Below are 18,949 nucleotides of genomic sequence, written 5' to 3' on the forward strand. Positions count from 1 at the left end.
TATCGTGGTCAAGGTTATTTTATAAGTTTTACCGAATTTACTCGCTTGATTTCTTCGGTTTTCCCAATCCAAGTCCATTTTCCATTTATTTCTTATTCTAAGTCGATATTACTAAAAAAAGTTGACCCTACCAGTTTTTTCAAGTTTACATATAGCTTCCTTTTCGTTGTGACTCATAGTAAATCCAGACTATCTACTCATTTGTTGACCTGTGTAACTAAAAATTAAATGTTTCCCTAATTTGAATCAAATAACAGGAAAGGATAGCAATGGAAAACCTAACGATAGAAACCATGATAACTTCCTTGAGCATAGCCATCCCTATTGCCGAATTCCTGCTAAACTCAGATCGTGTTCAGAAGGCTGCTGAAATATTCAGCGAATGCTTGATTTTGCTAAATAACACCAACCAGAACAGCAAAGACCAATTTATTTCACCATGTTACACCACCATCTACAAACTTCTCCTTTGCGCTTATCTTCGTATCGACGACTACATAAATGCAGAAAGATACGGTAGGAAACTTCTTGTCCTATCCAACGAGTCTGGTACCTTAGTAGAAAAAGGAGATATAACCATGGCCCTAGCATGGATAGTTGAGAGTCAAAAGAGGTTTATAGAAGCCAAACAACTTTATGAAAAAACGGTAAATATAAAGAGAGAAACTGGTGATAAGATTGGAGAAGCAAACGCCTGTGAAAGACTCGGATATATTTTTTATGAACTTTGCGAATACGTAAGAGCGAAAAAGTATTTTGAGAGAGCCCTTGCCATAACAACCAAAATTGGCGACAGGAAAGGAGAGGCAGTCGACTACGGAAACCTAGGTACTGTGCTTTATTCGCTCGGGAAATACGACAAGGCTAAAGAGTATTACAAAAAAGCGCTTGCCATCAGAACTGAAATTGGTGACAGGAAAGAAGAGGCAGTCGACTACGGAAACCTAGGTGCTGTGTTTCAGTCGCTCGGGGAATACGACACGGCTAAAGAGTATTACAAAAAAGCGCTTGCCATCAGAACTGAAATTGGCGACAGGGAAGGAGAGGCAGCCGACTACGGAAACCTAGGTACTGTGTTTCAGTCACTCGGGCAATACGACAAGGCTAAAGAGTATTGCGAAAAAGCGCTTGCCATCAGAACTGAAATTGGCGACAGGAAAGGAGAGGCAGTCGACTACGGAAACCTAGGTACTGTGTTTCAGTCGCTCGGGCAATACGACAAGGCTAAAGAATATTACGAAAAAGCGCTTGCCATCAGTACTGAAATTGGTGACAGGAAAGGAGAGGCAGCCGACTACGGAAACCTAGGTAATGTGTTTCAGTCGCTCGGGAAATACGACAAGGCTAAAGAGTATCTGAAAAGAGCGCTTGTCATCCAAACTGAAATTGGCGACAAAAAAGGAGAGGCAGCAGCTTACGGAAACCTAGGTACTGTGTTTCAGTCGCTCGGACAATACGGCAAGGCTAAAGAGTATTACGAAAAGGCGCTTATCATCAGAACTGAAATTGGCGACAGGAAAGGAGAGGCAGCCGACTACGGAAATCTAGGTACTGTGTTTCAGTCGCTCGGGCAATACGACAAGGCTAAAGAGTATTGCGAAAAAGCGCTTGCCATCAGAACTGAAATTGGCGACAGGAAAGGAGAGGCAGTCGACTACGGAAACCTAGGTACTGTGCTTTATTCGCTCGGGCAATACGACAAGGCTAAAGAGTATTACGAAAAAGCGCTCGTCATCAGTACTGAAATTGGTGACAGGAAAGGAGAGGCAGCCGACTACGGAAACCTAGGTAATGTGTTTCAGTCGCTCGGGAAATACGACAAGGCTAAAGAGTATCTGAAAAGAGCGCTTGTCATCAAAACTGAAATTGGCGACAAAAACGGAGAGGCTGCAGCTTACGGAAACCTAGGTACTGTGTTTCAGTCGCTCGGACAATACGGCAAGGCTAAAGAGTATTACGAAAAGGCGCTTGTCATCAGAACTGAAATTGGCGACAGGAAAGGAGAGGCAGCCGACTACGGAAATCTAGGTACTGTGTTTCAGTCGCTCGGACAATACGACAAGGCTAAAGAGTATTACGAAAAAGCGCTTGTCATCAGAACTGAAATTGGCGACAGGAAAGGAGAGGCAGCCGACTACGGAAATCTAGGTACTGTGTTTCAGTCGCTGGGACAATACGACAAGGCTAAAGAGTATTACAAAAAAGCGTTTGTCATCAGAACTGAAATTGGCGACAGGAAAGGAGAGGCAGCCGACTACGGAAACCTAGGTAATGTGTTTCAGTCGCTCGGGGAATACGAGAAGGCTAAAGAATATCAGGAAAAAGCGCTTGTCATCAGAACTGAAATTGGCGACAGGAAAGGAGAGGCAGCCGACTACGGAAACCTAGGTACTGTGTTTCAGTCACTCGGGCAATACGACAAGGCTAAAGAGTATTACGAAAAAGCGCTTGCCATCAGAACTGAAATTGGCGACAGGGAAGGAGAGGGAGCCGACTACGGAAACCTAGGTAATGTGTTTCAGTCACTCGGGCAATACGACAAGGCTAAAGAGTATTGCGAAAAAGCGCTTGCCATCAGAACTGAAATTGGCGACAGGAAAGGAGAGACAGCCGACTACGGAAACCTAGGTAATGTGTTTCAGTTACTCGGGCAATACGACAAGGCTAAAGAGTATTACGAAGAAGCGCTTGTCATCAGTACTGAAATTGGCTACAGGAGAGGAGAGGCAGCCGACTACGGAAACCTAGGTAATGTGTTTCAGTCGCTCGGGGAATACGAGAAGGCTAAAGAATATTACGAAAGAGCGCTTGTCATCAAAACTGAAATTGGCGACAAAAAAGGAGAGGCAGCAGCTTACGGAAACCTAGGTAATGTGTTTCAGTCGCTCGGGAAATACAACATGGCTGAAGAGTATTACGAAAAGGCGCTTGTCATCAGAACTGAAATTGGTGATAAGGAAGGGGAGGCAGCGGATCTTACAAACCTTGGAACAATGTATAGAATTCTCGGAGATTATGAAGTTTCGGAAGTATACTTCGAGAAAGCATTATCCATTTCCAGAAATACTGGAGATAGAAGATCAGAGTTCCATATTTTGAATGGTTACGCCGTTTTGTATTTATTAAAAGACAAAATCAAAGACTCCCTTTCATGTCTTCATATATGTATTGAAAAGTATGAGGAGATGAGGTATTTCTTGGGCGGCACTGATGAGTTCAAAACATCATTTCTGGAAGACTCAGGAATTTTTCCCTACAAGCTGCTAAGTACTTTGCTTTGTGTCACCGGAAATGTTCGTGATGCTCTTTATGTTGAAGAGTTAAGTCGAGCGAGAGGCTTATCGAACTTGATGGCAGAGAAGTACTCGGTTGAAACGCACATCTCTGCTAACACACAATCTTGGTTTGGCATTGAAAATATTTTGAGAGGGGAAAAGAATTGTACTTGTCTTTACATTTCTTATTTTCAAAATGACGTGCATTTGTGGATCTTAAAAACAAGTGGAGCCATTCATTTTAAACGAATATCAAAAGAAGAGAATCTCATTCAGGCTGGGTTGTCCAGAGACTTTCCTTTGAGTCAATTTTTGGCTGATAACTTCCGGAGTCTTGGTATTTTGCCTACTGAAGACTGTGAAGATCGGTCTTTAAATATGATTGAGTCGCAACCTCTTACCGCCGAGAAAAAAAGCTTAGCAAGGGTGCGACTGGTGGAGGAGGACGAGGAAGTTATTTCAAGTCTATCGTTGTGTTACAAAATCTTTATTGCCCCAGTTTATGATTTGCTTGAGGAGCTTGAAGTTATTATTGTTCCGCACAGTACTTTGTACAAAGTTCCCTTTGCCGCCCTGAGTGAAAAAGAGGGGGCCAAGTACCTCTCGGAGACGCATAGGATCCGGCTCATTCCTTCTTTGACGACACTCAAGATCACTCAAGACAGTCCAGAGGACTATCACAGCAACACTGGTGCCTTGATAATAGGCAATCCCAAGGTTGATTGGCTGTTGCCATTGCCAGGTGCTAGAAAGGAAGCGGAGATGGTCGGACGACTTGTGGGTGTTCCGCCCCTGGTAGAAGATCAAGCAACGAAGCAGGCAGTACTTGAAAGGATACGTTCAGTCAGCCTGATACATTTTGCTGCCCACGGCAACGCCGAAAGAGGAGAAATTGCTCTCGCCCCCATTCCTCCTTTCAACAGTCGAGATGTTATCCCACCAAAGGAGGCTTACATGTTAACGATGGCTGATGTCTCACGAGTGAAAGTCAGAGCTAAACTGGTGGTACTTAGCTGCTGTCACAGTGGAAGTGGACAGATAAGAGCTGAGGGAGTTATTGGAATTGCCCGTGCATTCTTAGGATCTGGTGCTCGGTCGGTGTTAGTTGCACTTTGGGCCATTCCAGACTCAGCAACAGAGCAGCTGATGAGACAATTCTATGAACATCTCGTTGAAGGAGAAAGTGCCAGTGAATCTCTTCATCAGGCCATGAAGTGGATGAGAAATAACGGCTTTACCAAAGTGTCGGAGTGGGCTTCGTTTACGCTGATTGGAGATGATGTGAGGCTCGATTTTGACAAACAGAGGTAAGATTCACTCATAAAAGGTAATAGAAGGTGGCTATAGCTTACCAGTCGCTAATGATTAGAGCCAGCCATCTGTGACCTTGAATATAAAGGCTAGTTTGATATTTACTTGGTTTTGGAGAGTAACAATTGACGCTCTCTGTTTGGTGTTAAATATAGATTCTTGAAAGTGCCTCACCATCAATCAGGTATACATGTAAACGGAAACCATACGTTTTCCTACGTTTTGCTATTGTGCTTGTTATGATTGTATTTTGTTTTACAATTTGTTCTTATTTTCATTCGTTGCAGGAAAAAAGACCTTGACAGTTAAATGACGACTGATGAATGTAGGGAGACAGAGCTAAGAGACTTATGGATGTATGAATTAAATAGAATAAGTAGAGAACAGACTTTAAATAATATTTTATTGTGTAATTCAAGAAAAAGAATATTTTAAAATATTTTATTACTGCGTATTCGACATCTTGAAATATTAATCCGGAGATCAATTTTTATATTTTGTGTTTTCTTTTGCAATGTCCCTCCAAAGGATGTATTATTTAGGCACTCAGGCAATGTTTTATTCTCTACAAAAATTACAATGACAAATTATGTTGTGGTTCATTAGTCTCGGCCATTAAATTTCTCAAAACGAATACAAGGCCGTCTCCAGCATTGTCGCCGTGATTTATTTAACAATTTTCAAATGGTGAAACAAAAATGTGTATACAGCGCCAGCAACTTAACAACTCAATTTAACAAGTGAAATCTCCCGGCATACCCGAGTAGTCTGGGAGTCACACAACGCGTGACAGAAAAGAAATTATGGTTCTATTTGCGCGGAGTATTATTGGCATGATGCCCTTTTGTAAAGTACAATCATTACAATTTAAGTATTAAGCGAGCCACCTAAGTGCGGAAGGGTTTTCCTCAGAGCCACTTCTTAGGATTAGTTAACAGAACCTTAAGTATTTGGAGAATGATTTTGATGGAGCGTCTTTACAGAAACCCTTTCTTTTGGTCACCTGCTTGAAAGATCGAGAAAAGAAAATAGATGAACCTCAAAATAGGAACGGGACAAATGTCTGTTGTGTGATTTTTATGAGGTGGAAAAATTATGGCAGCAAGATTTTGAATCTTGTTCAATAAGTCACTTGCAGATTGTAATTGAGGAGATGATGCTTGTTTGCATGTTCATATTAACCATTACCTTTAATCGCTTCCAAGTTAGCTTATTAGACTTTTTTTATGGCCATCAGCAGCTTTTTCTTGTTTCCACATATTTTCGGATCATTCCACGGAAAATATATACACTGCCCTTTTTCGGATGTAGTCAGTGTAACTTTCTTAAAGGAAAGTAGTTCAGCAACTTATTCTGTAACCATTCCAAAGAGTAAAAATAAATGGTAGCGTTAGATAGATCTCAGAAAAACTCTCGAACGTTTATCTTTGGCAGATGTTCCAAGTTTCTCCATTGTTAAAGGCGGCAAGGAAGCGGGATAAGGGATACAATTGGCGGGACTCGGGACCATAAATAAAGGGTCTCCATTATGTCCACTGACGCTTTCCACGCTAAAATAGAAAATCGCGATAAGTTTCGTCCCTACTCATGTTACTTGATACTCGTTTTCTAGCGCCAAATTTGTGATAAAAAAGCGAGTGACTCATATGAGAATGACGATACCGTACTTTGTGAGTCAAAAAAATTTCCATCTCGAAAATTATTTAAAGGATTAAGATTTTTTAAGGTTAGGAAATCATGCTGATTAATCCAAATATGATAGCTGAACTATGAGTATCGGTGCTTGATAGATCAAGTACTTCATAATTATGAAGAACTGATTGACTGAAACTCTTACTCGTTTAGAGGAGCTGAAAGTCTTAGTTTTCTTACGGCCTTTGGAGTGCGGAAAGGACAAGGAGAGTCACTGCTCCCACTTTTCGTGTCACCTTCTCCCGCTTCCTGTGCTTTAGCGGCCCTTTGTCCCCCGACTCCCGCCCTTCATTGTACCACTCCCATCCTCGGGTTAATAAAAAGGATCAGAAACCTTGGTTTACTGGCTACAGCAAAACGTATGATTCTTGAACTTCTCAGGCCCTATAAATTTTTTGGAAGGGAGGGAGGGTAGGTAATTTTATTTATATGAACAATATTACAGGCCAGTTTACACGAGCCTGGTTATTACAGTTTGACCCATCGCTTCTCGCATCGACAGGGAAACTCTTTATTCGCACTATTTCAAGAGGTTACTACAGATTATAAAAGTCAGAATATATAAAAAACGGTAAATTACATCAATAATCAAAAGTAAAATCTGCACAGTCACTAAAGTAGCATAGCTTTCGAGTTGGCCACTGTCACGTATAATTAACTGCTGTATCTTAACATTTGCACAAGACTTACTTTATTTTAATTCTAAATTTACACTAACCAAGGTACTTATACACAATTAGTATTATAAACAAAGAGAATAGAGAAGTAAGTAAATAAGTAAATAAATAAATAAAAATTTAATTAAGTTAAAAGAAGGAGAATTAATTTTTTTGATATTGAATCAAAAGAACAAAGACTAAGAACAAAGAAACTAAAGTAAACTCATCTAAAGTAAAGACATCTCACTATAGAGGCCGTCTAATTCTGCTGTACAATATTACAGCTATTGCAGTTTCAAATACGTATTTACATTTATTGAAGAATCCAGAAATTACCGGCATCATGCCATTTAGCAATGAAATGAAATAGCTAAACGTAGCATTTAGAATTCGGTACCCTCTGTCTAATTTGGCTCTGCTTCTATTAATTTCAACTGATTGCATATCCATCGTCTTTGATTTTTGCTCTGATTCGGAAGTGGCTATAGTCATGTGCTATAGAAAAGCTGGCTTCAACGAATGATTCATATCACTACACAGGAATTGATGTTGAACCGTTTGCATTTTTTGAGCGTTCAATTTAAGTGCTGGTAAAGTATTATTGCACATTCTTGTTCGGCTGGTTATCACATTTTAAAACTATTCTGATTTCTTGAGTAAGTCGAAATCTTCTTTAAAGCTCTGCAGAATGGTTTAGAAGTTGTACATATGATTCAGTATGATTCAGTATGATTCATTGATTTATATGATTCATATGATTCAGTATGATTCAGCCATGTGACTGGATGATTAAAAAAAAAAAAAAACCAGACATTTTCAGAAACGAGGTCTTCTATGGACTGATTTTTCGTCGCAACATCGAAAAATACTGAGGCTGATCAAAATAACCTTGGACGACATACAATTGACCTGACTCGCTTTGTTCCCCGGAGAAGTTCGACAGCTGACACTGTGTGCATTGTTGCGTTGGCACAATAAAAACGACGCGTTTTGACATAACACTTTATTCACTTGCAAATCGCGAAAGTAGTCATAAAAGAGTGAAAACTAACGGAAAATGGATAAATAACAATTAAGAATTAAACATAAGTGAAAACTAAAAAAAGAAATTAGTAGGAAAGTTTCATTAACATTCTGTGCCATACGATGTCGAAGGAGACGCTTACTACGGTGGCCCATGAGTGTCACAGCAAAAAACAAAATCTACACCAAGACACAGCGAACTCACAGCAAGACTACCGCAATTCACGGCAAAACTCAACGAACTCACGACAAGACAACGCCAACTCACGGCAAGACAATGCAACTCACGTCAAGACACCGCCAACCACGTAATCCGCTCGTTTTCTTTTTAAACCATTCTCCTTTTTCACATTACCCAAAATACCTTGCGCTTTGGGGGATAACTTTGGAGCCCGAGTTACAAGCAAAATGGCGGCTCCAACTAAACAAACGGATTTAAAGCTAGCAAATTGTTATAAAGATTCTTCTAAACTCACAAAACCAAAGCTTAAGGAAGTTTGTAGAGCCCTCTCTGTAGATTTTGAGAATAATATCGGGAAGAAAGCTTTCAATTCGCCGTTTTGAGGTTGGTTTTTCTGTAAAAACAAACGATTCTCTTCGTATTCGAAGCCCCTGAAGAATTGATAGCGGATGAGGCCTTCTTTGTCGTCTTCTGGTAACTCCAAGTACTCATCTTCCAGGTCAACTTCCACAGATTCCGCCATAGTTCACAAAAACAAATTATGGCCTGTAATGGAATTGTTATCAGGTTCCATCCGCCGTGACATTTCACTTCTACCATGGCTTCTCGCTTCCGCCGTGGCTTCTCACTTCCTCCGTGAAAAATTTGCGTTGTGTTGCCGTGAGTTGGCGTTGTGTTTCAGTGAGTTCGTTTGGTTTTGCCTTGAGTTAGCGTCGAGTGTTTCCGTGAGTTGCGGTTGTCTTGCCGTGAGTTCGCTTTGTCTGTAAGTTTTGTTTGTGCCGTGACGTTTATGGGCCACCCCAGCTTACAAAAACAATTAGTCAAGCTACAAAAACACGTGCGAGAAACCCTGGCTTTTTTTGTCATGTGACTAAGTGTAGCACTGCGTAAGTGGACAAAAGGTGTGCAAAAGAAAGAAAAGCCAAACAAGAACGAAAATGGTACATCCTAGTTTTAGATTAAACATTTCCTTGGGAAAAGCCGGTCAGCTAGTCGCCCAACGTCTCTAGTTCAGTCCAAGTTTTTTTGTTCTCAAAATGATTCTCCAAAGAGCTCAGCTTTTAAATTGAACTTATGAAGACGGAGTCTTTCGTTTTGACTTTCAACCTGCGTACCATGCCATCGGGCCCAGGCTAGACCCATCCAAGATCCCATGTTCTCTCGGTGCAGCAGGACCAGAGTTAGGCAGGGTGTTATGCTATTTCCCTCGAACTTACAGGGTTGGCAGATACTCCCGCAACCATCGCTTGCATAACGGGTCAGCAAAAAATTAGACTTGGTTCCATTTCCCCTGGTAGTGGTCAGCTTTCTCGAAACACACCCGGAAGTAGACAGATAGACCATCACATTAGAAAGTGTGCAGACGGTAAGTGACTGTAGCTCGTTTGTGTCGTCTGAGTTGGCAGTCAGCGCTTGTCCGTTTAACTATCGTTCAACTTCCTTCAAAAGAGGGAAGGGAAAAGGAGAAAGCCCTGCAGAGTAAAAATAAACGCTTTTTATTAAGACACCAAAAATCTTAACAGTTATCGATTTCAGCAAAATGCGTTGTCCAGTAGATAAGTTTAGGTAGAAATGAGATATAGAACCTAAAATCTTATAGAGTCCGGTTGAAATTTTGGTTTCTCCGCTATCCAGTGCACGAGACTAACTTGTGAAGTCCCAAAAAACCGTAATTTCTGAAATTATATAAATGCTTAGTGCATCCCCTAAAAATTAACCGTCTCGCAAGTCACGCACGAACGATTTATAATTCAATGTTTATCACAATTAAGGAATCTGGCAGAAAGACGTGGAGAGAACGATTTAATAGAATATTCGATAGCCTTCCCAAGAGAAGTATCAATTATTGAAAATTATTAAAATATCAAAATATTAAAATGGGGGGTGAGTTTCTAATTAAATTGTAGTGCTGCGTCGGTGGTGGATTGTAAACGTAAAGAATTAAAAAGCTGACGTTTCAGGCGTTAGCCCTTCGTCAGAGCGAATGGAGGAATTGTGGATTGTGGGAGTGTTTATATACAGAAATTGGAGCTACGCTCTTGGTGGGAAAATTAAAGTCTAGTATTTGTTATTTGAACTTGAAATTACTTTGCGAGTATTGTGAAAGCTTTTTTTTTTGAAATATTTTCAAATTGTGCCGGCATATTATGTTTGCACGCTCTCATTATGACAAATGAGAGCGTGCAAACTATCTCAATTCTTTTATAACGTCAATATTTTTGTCTTTGATCCTGCAATCATACTCTCTAGAAAATGAAAAAAAAAAAAAAAAAGGAACACAATGAGTTGATTATCGCGCACAGTTAACTAACTGTTAAAAAAAATGCTTCAGTTATAGGGTGATCGATCTTGGGACAAAAATCCAACCGTTCTAAAGGGATAAACAGTGAAGCCTGACGTTCTCTTTTTAAAAAGAATATTATTCTTCATTTTTGCATACTCATATCCATCAGAAGTTATAAAAGTGTGACGTAAAAACGTACCTAAATAGATTCATTTTAAAGTAAGCTGCTGATTAGCTCTCCATATCAGTTCACGAAGAATTTATTATCGCACACAGATAGCTCACAGTTTAGAGAAAGAAGCTTCATTTGTACTGTCATCGATTTTATGATGAGAATCCAACTTTCCAAAGCGATGAACACTGAGGCCTGACTTTCCCTTTTAAAAAAGAATAACATTAATAATTTTAGCATGGTCAAATCCACCGTTAGTAGTAACAGTGTGATGTACAAACCGGAATGTATTTACTTGAGTTGGAACGCTTAAATCCTCTGAGTAAACTGCTGTATAGGTCTCCGTATCTTCCTCTCAGAGACGGAATTTCATTCATTCTCCCGCGGTATTCAATTTCCGTTTTGAATTTTGGGAAGTCGTATGAAAACTGGGGAGTTTGACTCTCGCTATCTTCTGTAAGATTAGAGATAAATTTCTAGTTTGTAACGAAATTTTGTGAAATGAGAATCATTAGTTAACGGCTCGTACATAGTAAAACACTTTAAAGAAAGTATATAACCTTTTGATCTTTTCTTCGAATGTATTTGATAATTGAATAGTTTCTAGCATTTTCAGCGATGTTTTTATCACAGTTTTAATTTTTCCTTTCAATAATCACAAAGTGGCAGTAACAGTGTTTGACACCTATGGAGGCATCCAAAGGAGTCATGATCAATGGAGAGATTTTACCCCCCGTCTCACCGATCATGATCATAAACATTCTGGACCGTATGCTCTTTAATTCAAGTTTGACGCAGCTATAACCCCCTACCCTACCCCTACTATTTGAAAAATGTTCCCAACGCCTCAGATGTACACGATAACAAACAAGGCCATTTCTTCTTAGAAAATGGAATTTCCCGAATTCTGAGAAATCAGGTAGTGTTGACATCAAATACAACAAAATCCAGTCATTTTGAAAGGAATTTTTTTATCAAATGTGGGGGCAACAAAAATTCTAAAAATCATGAATTGGAAATAAGCTTGTCAAGCTTGTTTGAGGAAGAAGACAAGGAAAAACCTACGCTATATAGAACTGTTATCATTCGTATGAATCTTCGGTTTTAGTGCTTTCAAATTGCAAGTTTCTTGCAGTTGTCTGAGGAAAAGAGGAAACAAAAAGGTAAAACCCCCGGCAATTGCCGTAGCGAGTTTTCAGGAGAGTGTCTTTCAGGTGCACGTAACCACAACGTAAATGTGGTTCAAGTTCATTTCTCCCAACTCTCTCCCCTACCCAAAATAAGCATCAATCATTGATTATTACTGAGAGTCAAGCTAGATCATCTCACTGATGTCATCTGCTTGTTACCATATTTTAGTCACTGGATTAATGCCTCCAAAGGTGAGACCAGTGATGTGGTTATTAGATCAGTTAGTATTTTTGTCTCCGATGATGCTAATCACACCTGGAAGAAAATGAAACACACAGATAGCTTACCGTTTTAAGACAGGAGCTTCGATGATGCAAACCACACCCGCTAGAAAAGGAAAAAATTCGTGAAGACAATGAGCAGCTTCTCCGATCCCGCATAGATAACTAACCGTTTAAAGAAAGAAACTTCGATCAGTTGTACTGTGATCGATCTTGTGATCGATTTTGTGGTGCAAATCCAAACGTTCCAAAGCGTAAACTTGAAGATTGAAGCTTTACTTTCCCTGTTAAGAAAAATAATTTTTTTCTTGGCTTGTTCAAATCAATCATTAGTTATAAAAGTGTGACATACAAAATGCTATGTACTTTTTGACTGAGTGGGAGGGCCGAACGGGAAAACATTGGCAGCGAGGTCCGTGCTTCATAACTAGGAACCGACTATTTTCGCATCCATCCCAACGTATATGTAGTCCAGGTGTATAGCTTGTCCCCCCCTCTCTCCCCTCCCCAGGAGTATCAATTGTTAATTATGACTGAGAGTCAGGCTAGATCTTCTCTCTGATGTCATCTTCTTGTTACCATATTTTAGTCACACCAAAGCTAAGACAACTGATGTGGTTATTCTTAAAGCAAATTACCGATCCACTCCGTCCGTTTTTCTAATCTTTACATCTGTGAGTGTTTTTGTCTTCGATCATGCAAACCATAACCGCAAAATGAATGAAAAGTTCACGAAGTCAATAAGTCGATCATCAGGCACAGATAGGTTACCAGTTGAAGAAAGAAGCTTCAGTTGTATTGTGATTGATCTTGTGGAGCAAATCCAACCGTTCCAAAGCGATAAACATTAAAATCTAACGTTCCCTTTTAAGAGAGAATAACATTTTTCACTTTGCTCGCTCAAATCCATCATTAGTTATAAAAGTGTAACGTTACAAAACGATTGAAATACTATGTACAAAACTCAGTAAGTATTTTATCATATGACCACTAAGCGTTGAAAATTTCAACCTAAATAAGACGCAAAAGTACACGAGTACAAAAAAAAATTTGCAATAAAACTTTTCCTCTACTTTTGGGATTAGCCTGGAGGGGGAAGGGAGTAACATAAAACGCAAATGAGCTGGATCCTCAAAACCCTCAAAACATTGTGACAGTGGAAATTTCGGAAGGTTGGAAGAAGTCCCGACTGCACTGATTTCATTGTTCTTGTTGTTTCATTTTCGAAGCATCAACTACAAAGTCAACATCTTGGTAAGTGCGATCGAAAATCATTTCTATTCACTCGGTTTTTATCAGCAATAGCTATTTAGTAACTCTATAGAAGTAGACTCTCATCGGAAGGCCCAGTGACTGCGTTTGCGCTTGTTCTGTCACGCTGTGAAAGAATCGCCCCCACAAGCGTGAAATACATTCGTTCTACAGTGACTTATTCGAACCTTTGTCGCTTTATACCCCATATTTTATCCTCATTAGCTAAGATTATTGAGTATCGCCCACTTTAAGAGACTGATGATCAAAAAAGCTTAAATCAGACCTATTTATGATGTGGACTGTCCCTCGCTTTACATATCCAATGGCTATAATCTGCATCACTTATTAACTTGACATTGTTTTAGGAGTGTTCAACGAACGAATCAAAGATCTCGGCAGATACAAATTATTTTTTCGTTTTTCACTTGTACACAAGCATTTCATAGCCGAGATACCCTTAGCTGAAATCTGTGGATATTAGCGGTTTTGTGGTACAGACTTTTCCAAGGAGCGTAATCTGTTTCTTTATTTAAAGCGCCTGAATCTCGCACGAGAAAACAAGTCGGTCTGTGACACTGCACTCACGCTCAAGAGAAGAGATGTTTTAATTTATTTCTTCTTTGAGAAACTGAAACTTATTGAATACTAGCGATATAACACTATTGATTTCCCAAGATTATGAACCACTCTGATGAAGGGCTAACGCTCGAAAAGATCAGCTTTACGGTGGCCAATTTACATTATCAACTCATTTGACCGACAAAACCAAATTATTTTGTAATACCCCCTACCGACGCATGCAGGACCGCATGCAGTTTTTATAGAAACTTTCCCGCTCAAGTTGACCGATGTAATTTGTAGTAATGGGCGCGACCTCCGTCACGTAACCATTGGTCAACTTTCTTTCTTGCATCATGTGATAAAATGAAAGAACGAAAAAGCTAGATCAATAATCGGATGGATAACAGTTCACTTTCAAGGCGTAACAGTGACACAGTCCGTTTTCAAACAATCTGTGGTAAAGGTTATTTTACAAGTTTCACGGATCGTGATCAGCTGATTTCTCCAGTTTTACCAATCCAAGCCCCTTTTCCATTTATTTCTTATTTTGAGTCAGTTTTGTGAATTCTTACACTTTCAGCTCGGTACTGAAAAATAATCGACCCAGCCAGTTTGTTTTTCAAGTTCCTATATAGCTTCCTTTTCATATTGACTCATAATGAATCCAGATTATCAAGACATTAGTTAACCTGTGTTACTAAAAATGATTTTTCCCTGATTTGAATCAAATAATAGGAAAGGATGGCAATCGGAAAACCTAGCGGTATAAGCCATGATAACTTCCGTGAGCATAGCCATCCCTGTTGCCGTGTTCCTGCTAAACTCAGATCGTGTTCAGAAGGCCATTGAGATATTCAGCGAATGCTTGATTTCGTTAAATAACACCAACCAGAACAGCAAAGACCAACTTACTTCACTTTACAGCACCATCTATAAACTTCTCTTTTTAAACTTGGTCAAAAAGAGGTATATGTTTTCTCTCCTTAGTTGTATATTCCTCCATATTTTTTTAGGGGGGGGGGGAGGAGGAAGTGGCTCTAAGTTGTGGGTGTTCATTCAGCATTCTCAGTTTATACGAAGAGACAAAGAGAAGGGGGTAGAAAGAACAAATATATGAGGGGTAAACATGATCCAAAATCAAACATCTTTAGATTTTGAAATTTAGAGATAGGCATCTTTGCTTTCAAGACTTGGAACAAATAATGCGTATCCCCTATGATGAATATGGGACACTTTTAACCCCCTCACTCCCAAGATCATATCAGTAATTCTCCTTACTGTCTGCCATACAATTCTTACAATGTTGGATCAGAGAATGTAGTATTGGATTAACCAACATTCCCCCAACTAATATTTTTGTTAACTCTTGCACTTTACTGCTTGACGTGGTATTGATGTTATAAGGAGAAATTCTGTTTTGGCCACTCGTGGGAGTCGAAGAGTTAAGAGGGCAGACAATGGAAATTTTGACTGTCATTACTGAAGAAAACTCATCTTATTTTTTAAAAATTCTTCAAGATGAAGATAGTCTGAGGCTGAAATTTTTTTTTAATTCCCTAGAATGGACCCATGGCAAGCAGCCAAGTTGATAAAAATGTATATGCAGCAACACAACATTCCACAGCGTGAAGTGGTGGAATCCACCGGTTTGAACCAGAGTCACTTATCACAGCATCTGAATAAGGGTACTCCTATGAAGACAAGCAAAAGAGCAGCTCTCTATACTTGGTTTGAGAACAAGAGGAAAGAAATTATTGAACGTAAGGAAGTAGTTTGCATCGTTATTATAATCTAATGTGCATATCATCAATAAATAGGACAGTGAGGGGAATCTGCTTCGCCCCACCTTCCCCATCTGAGTAGGTTTAGATTTTCAACATTATGGACTGGACATCAAATTCTGTCAAAATGCCGTCCGGGGGGTTATCTGTCCTTGAATTATATCCTTCGCAAGGAATCACAACTGTTACATCATGTTTTGTACCAAAAAAAATCATGGCAGGCTCCAGAAGTGTGAGGCAGTATGTGCCCTATCTAAGTGAATCAAGATGCTTTCTGTGAGGGGGTGAGAGGGGTGTTGAGGGGGGTGAGGGGTTTTCTCTCTCAGCAATAGTAGTATTTAGATGATAAGCTGAGTTATACACATATTTAGATTGGTTCTTACTTATGATCTACTGGAAGACAGATCTACGCCCAGATGATCTCACCATTGTCTTTTTTTTTTTTTTTTTTTTAAATCAAAACAATAAAACGAATTGATTTCATAATGCTGTTTGTCTGCGCGGTAACTTGGATAAAGCATAGAAGATTTCAAAATGTAGTAAGGACATCAGGGACACACTCTACTGTACTTTGTGTGCCTGTTTTTGTTCTTACCACATTTTGACGTCATTGGTGATCTGGAAAGACACACGGCCAGTCACGAAATCTATTTGATTAATAGAAAAAGGTAAAGGGGAACAGAGGTGAAATCTTGATAACAAACTTGCTTGTAGTCTGCTTGTAGTCACGTGTTGTCCTTTTGTGGTGACTCAATGTCCATTTTTATCATTAGAATATAGCACCCCTGGGAAGAGACAAGTTACAGAAAGTGAAGATGTGGAAGGAAGTCCATCAAAGAAACCAAGAAGAAACAGATTTAAATGGGGACCAGCTTCCACTAGTATCCTGTATCAGTCTTATGAAGAACAAAAAGATCCTTCAAAGGAAGAACGGTAACATGATTATAAAATTATTTGCCTGTGTTAATGTGTGTATTCTCTCACTTCTCATTTATAAGAAAAATTCAGAGCCCATTTTTAATGTAACCATTAAATATTTTTCTTCAGGAAAGCATTGGTGGAAGCTTGCAACAGGGCAGAGTACAGTCAGAGAGGTATACCATATGATAATGTGGAAGGCCTTGGTCCAAATCTGGTAACTGAGAGCCGTGTTTAGAACTGGTTTGCCAATAGACGCAAAGAAGAAACATTTAGGCTTAAATTGGCAATTGATGCCTCACACTACCCAGATGCTCCAGTTACAGCACCAGGTAGGAGTCGTTATGGAATAAAAGACGGCAATCCGCCTCAATGTGTCATGAAAGACCTCATATCAGTTGACATTTTTAAACCAAAATTTGGACCCCTAAAATGGATGGACTTCTGTATTATTTTAAATCATAATAAAAATTATTATTTTCTATCTTAAGAATATAATCTCTTGTTTCTATTTAATATATTGCTAAAAATTGATTGACAATTAAAACTAAAAAAACGTTATTACATTAGGAAAATGAATTTCTAAGGGTAGATCTTGGAAATTGAATATGTACACTAAAAAACTGTCTTGTTAATAACTAATAATATCAATTTTCATTTCTAAAATTCTACTAAACAATTAGTCGGTTTTTGATAGTTATAATAATTAAAGTAGTATGATAAAATAATTAAAATATATTTTATTTGAAATGCCTGAGAATATTTACAAAATTATGATAAAAAAAACTTAAAAGATCTGAGAAATAAAAAAAAATTAACTCTGTATTCTTTTTTATCTCTGTTTTCTTTTCTTCTTCTGTTTATGTTGGCTAGTTCCGGACACTTTGGATCAAGAGGTCCAGGTTTCATCTAAGGCTAGATCACTATACACTAGTGTATCCCTCCCTCCCCAGGAGTTATAGAAATGGTCACCACAGGATAACAAATTGTTAGAAGTTCACCCCTAACAGTGACTAGCATCTAATTTTTCCTTACAATGTCCCCTCTGAATCACACATTATAGTCATGAGAACAAAAGAATTGATCACCAACTAAAGAAGTTTTTGGATGCGAAACAAATTCTCCTTGTCAGCTCCTTAGGACTTATTATAAGATTTGTTCAAGAATGAATTCTGTTCAACTGAGAACTTTTTATGTAATATTATGTGGTACACTTGAGTATTTCTCTTCCAATATAATATGTTGGTTAATTCACCCCTCTAGCTTCGACATATTCCCTTGTTTATTATTTAGGAGAATTTGGTGTGAGATCAAGATAACTTCTACCTGATAAGTTTGAGTAATCTTGCTACCTGTTTGCTGGATAATGTATGGATATTGTCGAGAGAAGTTCCATGTAAATCACTTCTGGGAGTTAAGGGTCAATAGCGTGCCAACCATCTTCCCTATATTGACTGTTAAAATAATCTCCCTCATGATACATATGTCGGTGTATTTTATATGATACAGGCCAACTGGCATCCCCCACTCCAAACACAGTGTGTCACCAGTGATCCCGCACCCGAGCATAACAACTTCAGTTCCTGCTGGTCCCAAGGCAACACCACTTCAGGCAGGGCTCTCCAATCCTCCTGGACTGACTAATCCTGTAGTAACAACTCAACATGTGCCAATACCCAGTCAGGCTCCAGTTCAAGTCAGCATTCCACCATCTATTAATACAAGCTTGAATAACAATGATAGAACACCACAGAGTGACCCAAGATCCCCTATATATGAAGTGAAACTTGAAACTGCAGTGAAAGATGTAATTGTGGAAAAAAGCCATTCAACAAACACTACTACAGATAAGGGTATTAAGGCAGAATTGAAGTATGACAGAGTCAAAGTTGAAAATGGTGATGATGAGACAATCATTGCTGAAAATGTAACAGTAATATGACTAAAACGGAGTAGCAAAGCAGTGAAAATTCAAAGCCACCAACTAAAGATACAAGGAAAATTGGAAAATGTTCTGGCCTCGGAGAGACAGCTAGTCAGTCAACATCAAAGTGCAAGTCCATACAACAAAGCACTCACCATTTCAATGGGGAAAGCTCATGATGCACATCTATCTTCCATGATTAGGCTAGCAGGGAATTAAGGAAGATAACTACAAACCAAAAACAGATTTACCAACAGACATTTAATTTTAAATGTTCTAAAAAAGAAACAAGTGGTTTCAACAACTCAATGCAAGACAACTTAAACACATTTGGATTTCTGATTTGTTCTGTTATGGAAAAAGTCTGCAGCTATTTTCTTAGCAGCCAAATGTTTAAGTTGTTGTTCTGAAACCCAAGAAGTCTGTGAGGTATGGGAATAATTGCCTTAGATATCACATGTCAATTTGCTAAGTTCCCAGCTTGGGATTAAGCCTGAAATTA

General features: G+C 39.0%; 1 protein-coding gene and 1 pseudogene across 2 annotated transcripts; both read left to right on the forward strand.

The window, feature by feature from the left end:
* The first annotated feature begins 252 nt into the window (after nt 1-252).
* LOC148717878 (uncharacterized) lies at nt 253-5,990 on the forward strand. 2 transcript variants are annotated; one of them, XM_088742308.1, is made up of 2 exons: nt 253-4,582; nt 4,874-5,990. In XM_088742308.1, exons 1-2 carry the CDS (start codon nt 270-272, stop codon nt 4,893-4,895), a joined length of 4,335 nt encoding a protein of 1,444 aa, XP_088598434.1. In that variant the 5' UTR covers nt 253-269; the 3' UTR covers nt 4,896-5,990. The 2 variants fall into 2 exon arrangements, with proteins under 2 accessions (XP_088598434.1, XP_088598435.1); XM_088742309.1 differs by lacking the exon at nt 4,874-5,990 and having other exon boundaries at nt 253-4,586.
* Nucleotides 5,991-15,367: 9,377 nt separating this feature from the next.
* Nucleotides 15,368-18,629, forward strand: LOC148717879 (hepatocyte nuclear factor 1-beta-A-like; annotated as a pseudogene).
* Nucleotides 18,630-18,949: the final 320 nt, after the last annotated feature.

Source organism: Stylophora pistillata, chromosome 13 (assembly GCF_964205215.1).
Source record: "Stylophora pistillata chromosome 13, jaStyPist1.2, whole genome shotgun sequence".
NCBI lineage: Eukaryota > Metazoa > Cnidaria > Anthozoa > Scleractinia > Pocilloporidae > Stylophora > Stylophora pistillata.

Coding starts and splice junctions, on each gene's coding strand:
- LOC148717878 (XM_088742308.1), top strand. CDS start 270: ATGGAAAACCTAACGATAGAAACCATGATAACTTCCTTGAGCATAGCC. Junction 4,583..4,873: donor CTCGATTTTGACAAACAGAG/GTAAGATTCACT, acceptor CATTCGTTGCAG/GAAAAAAGACCTTGACAGTT.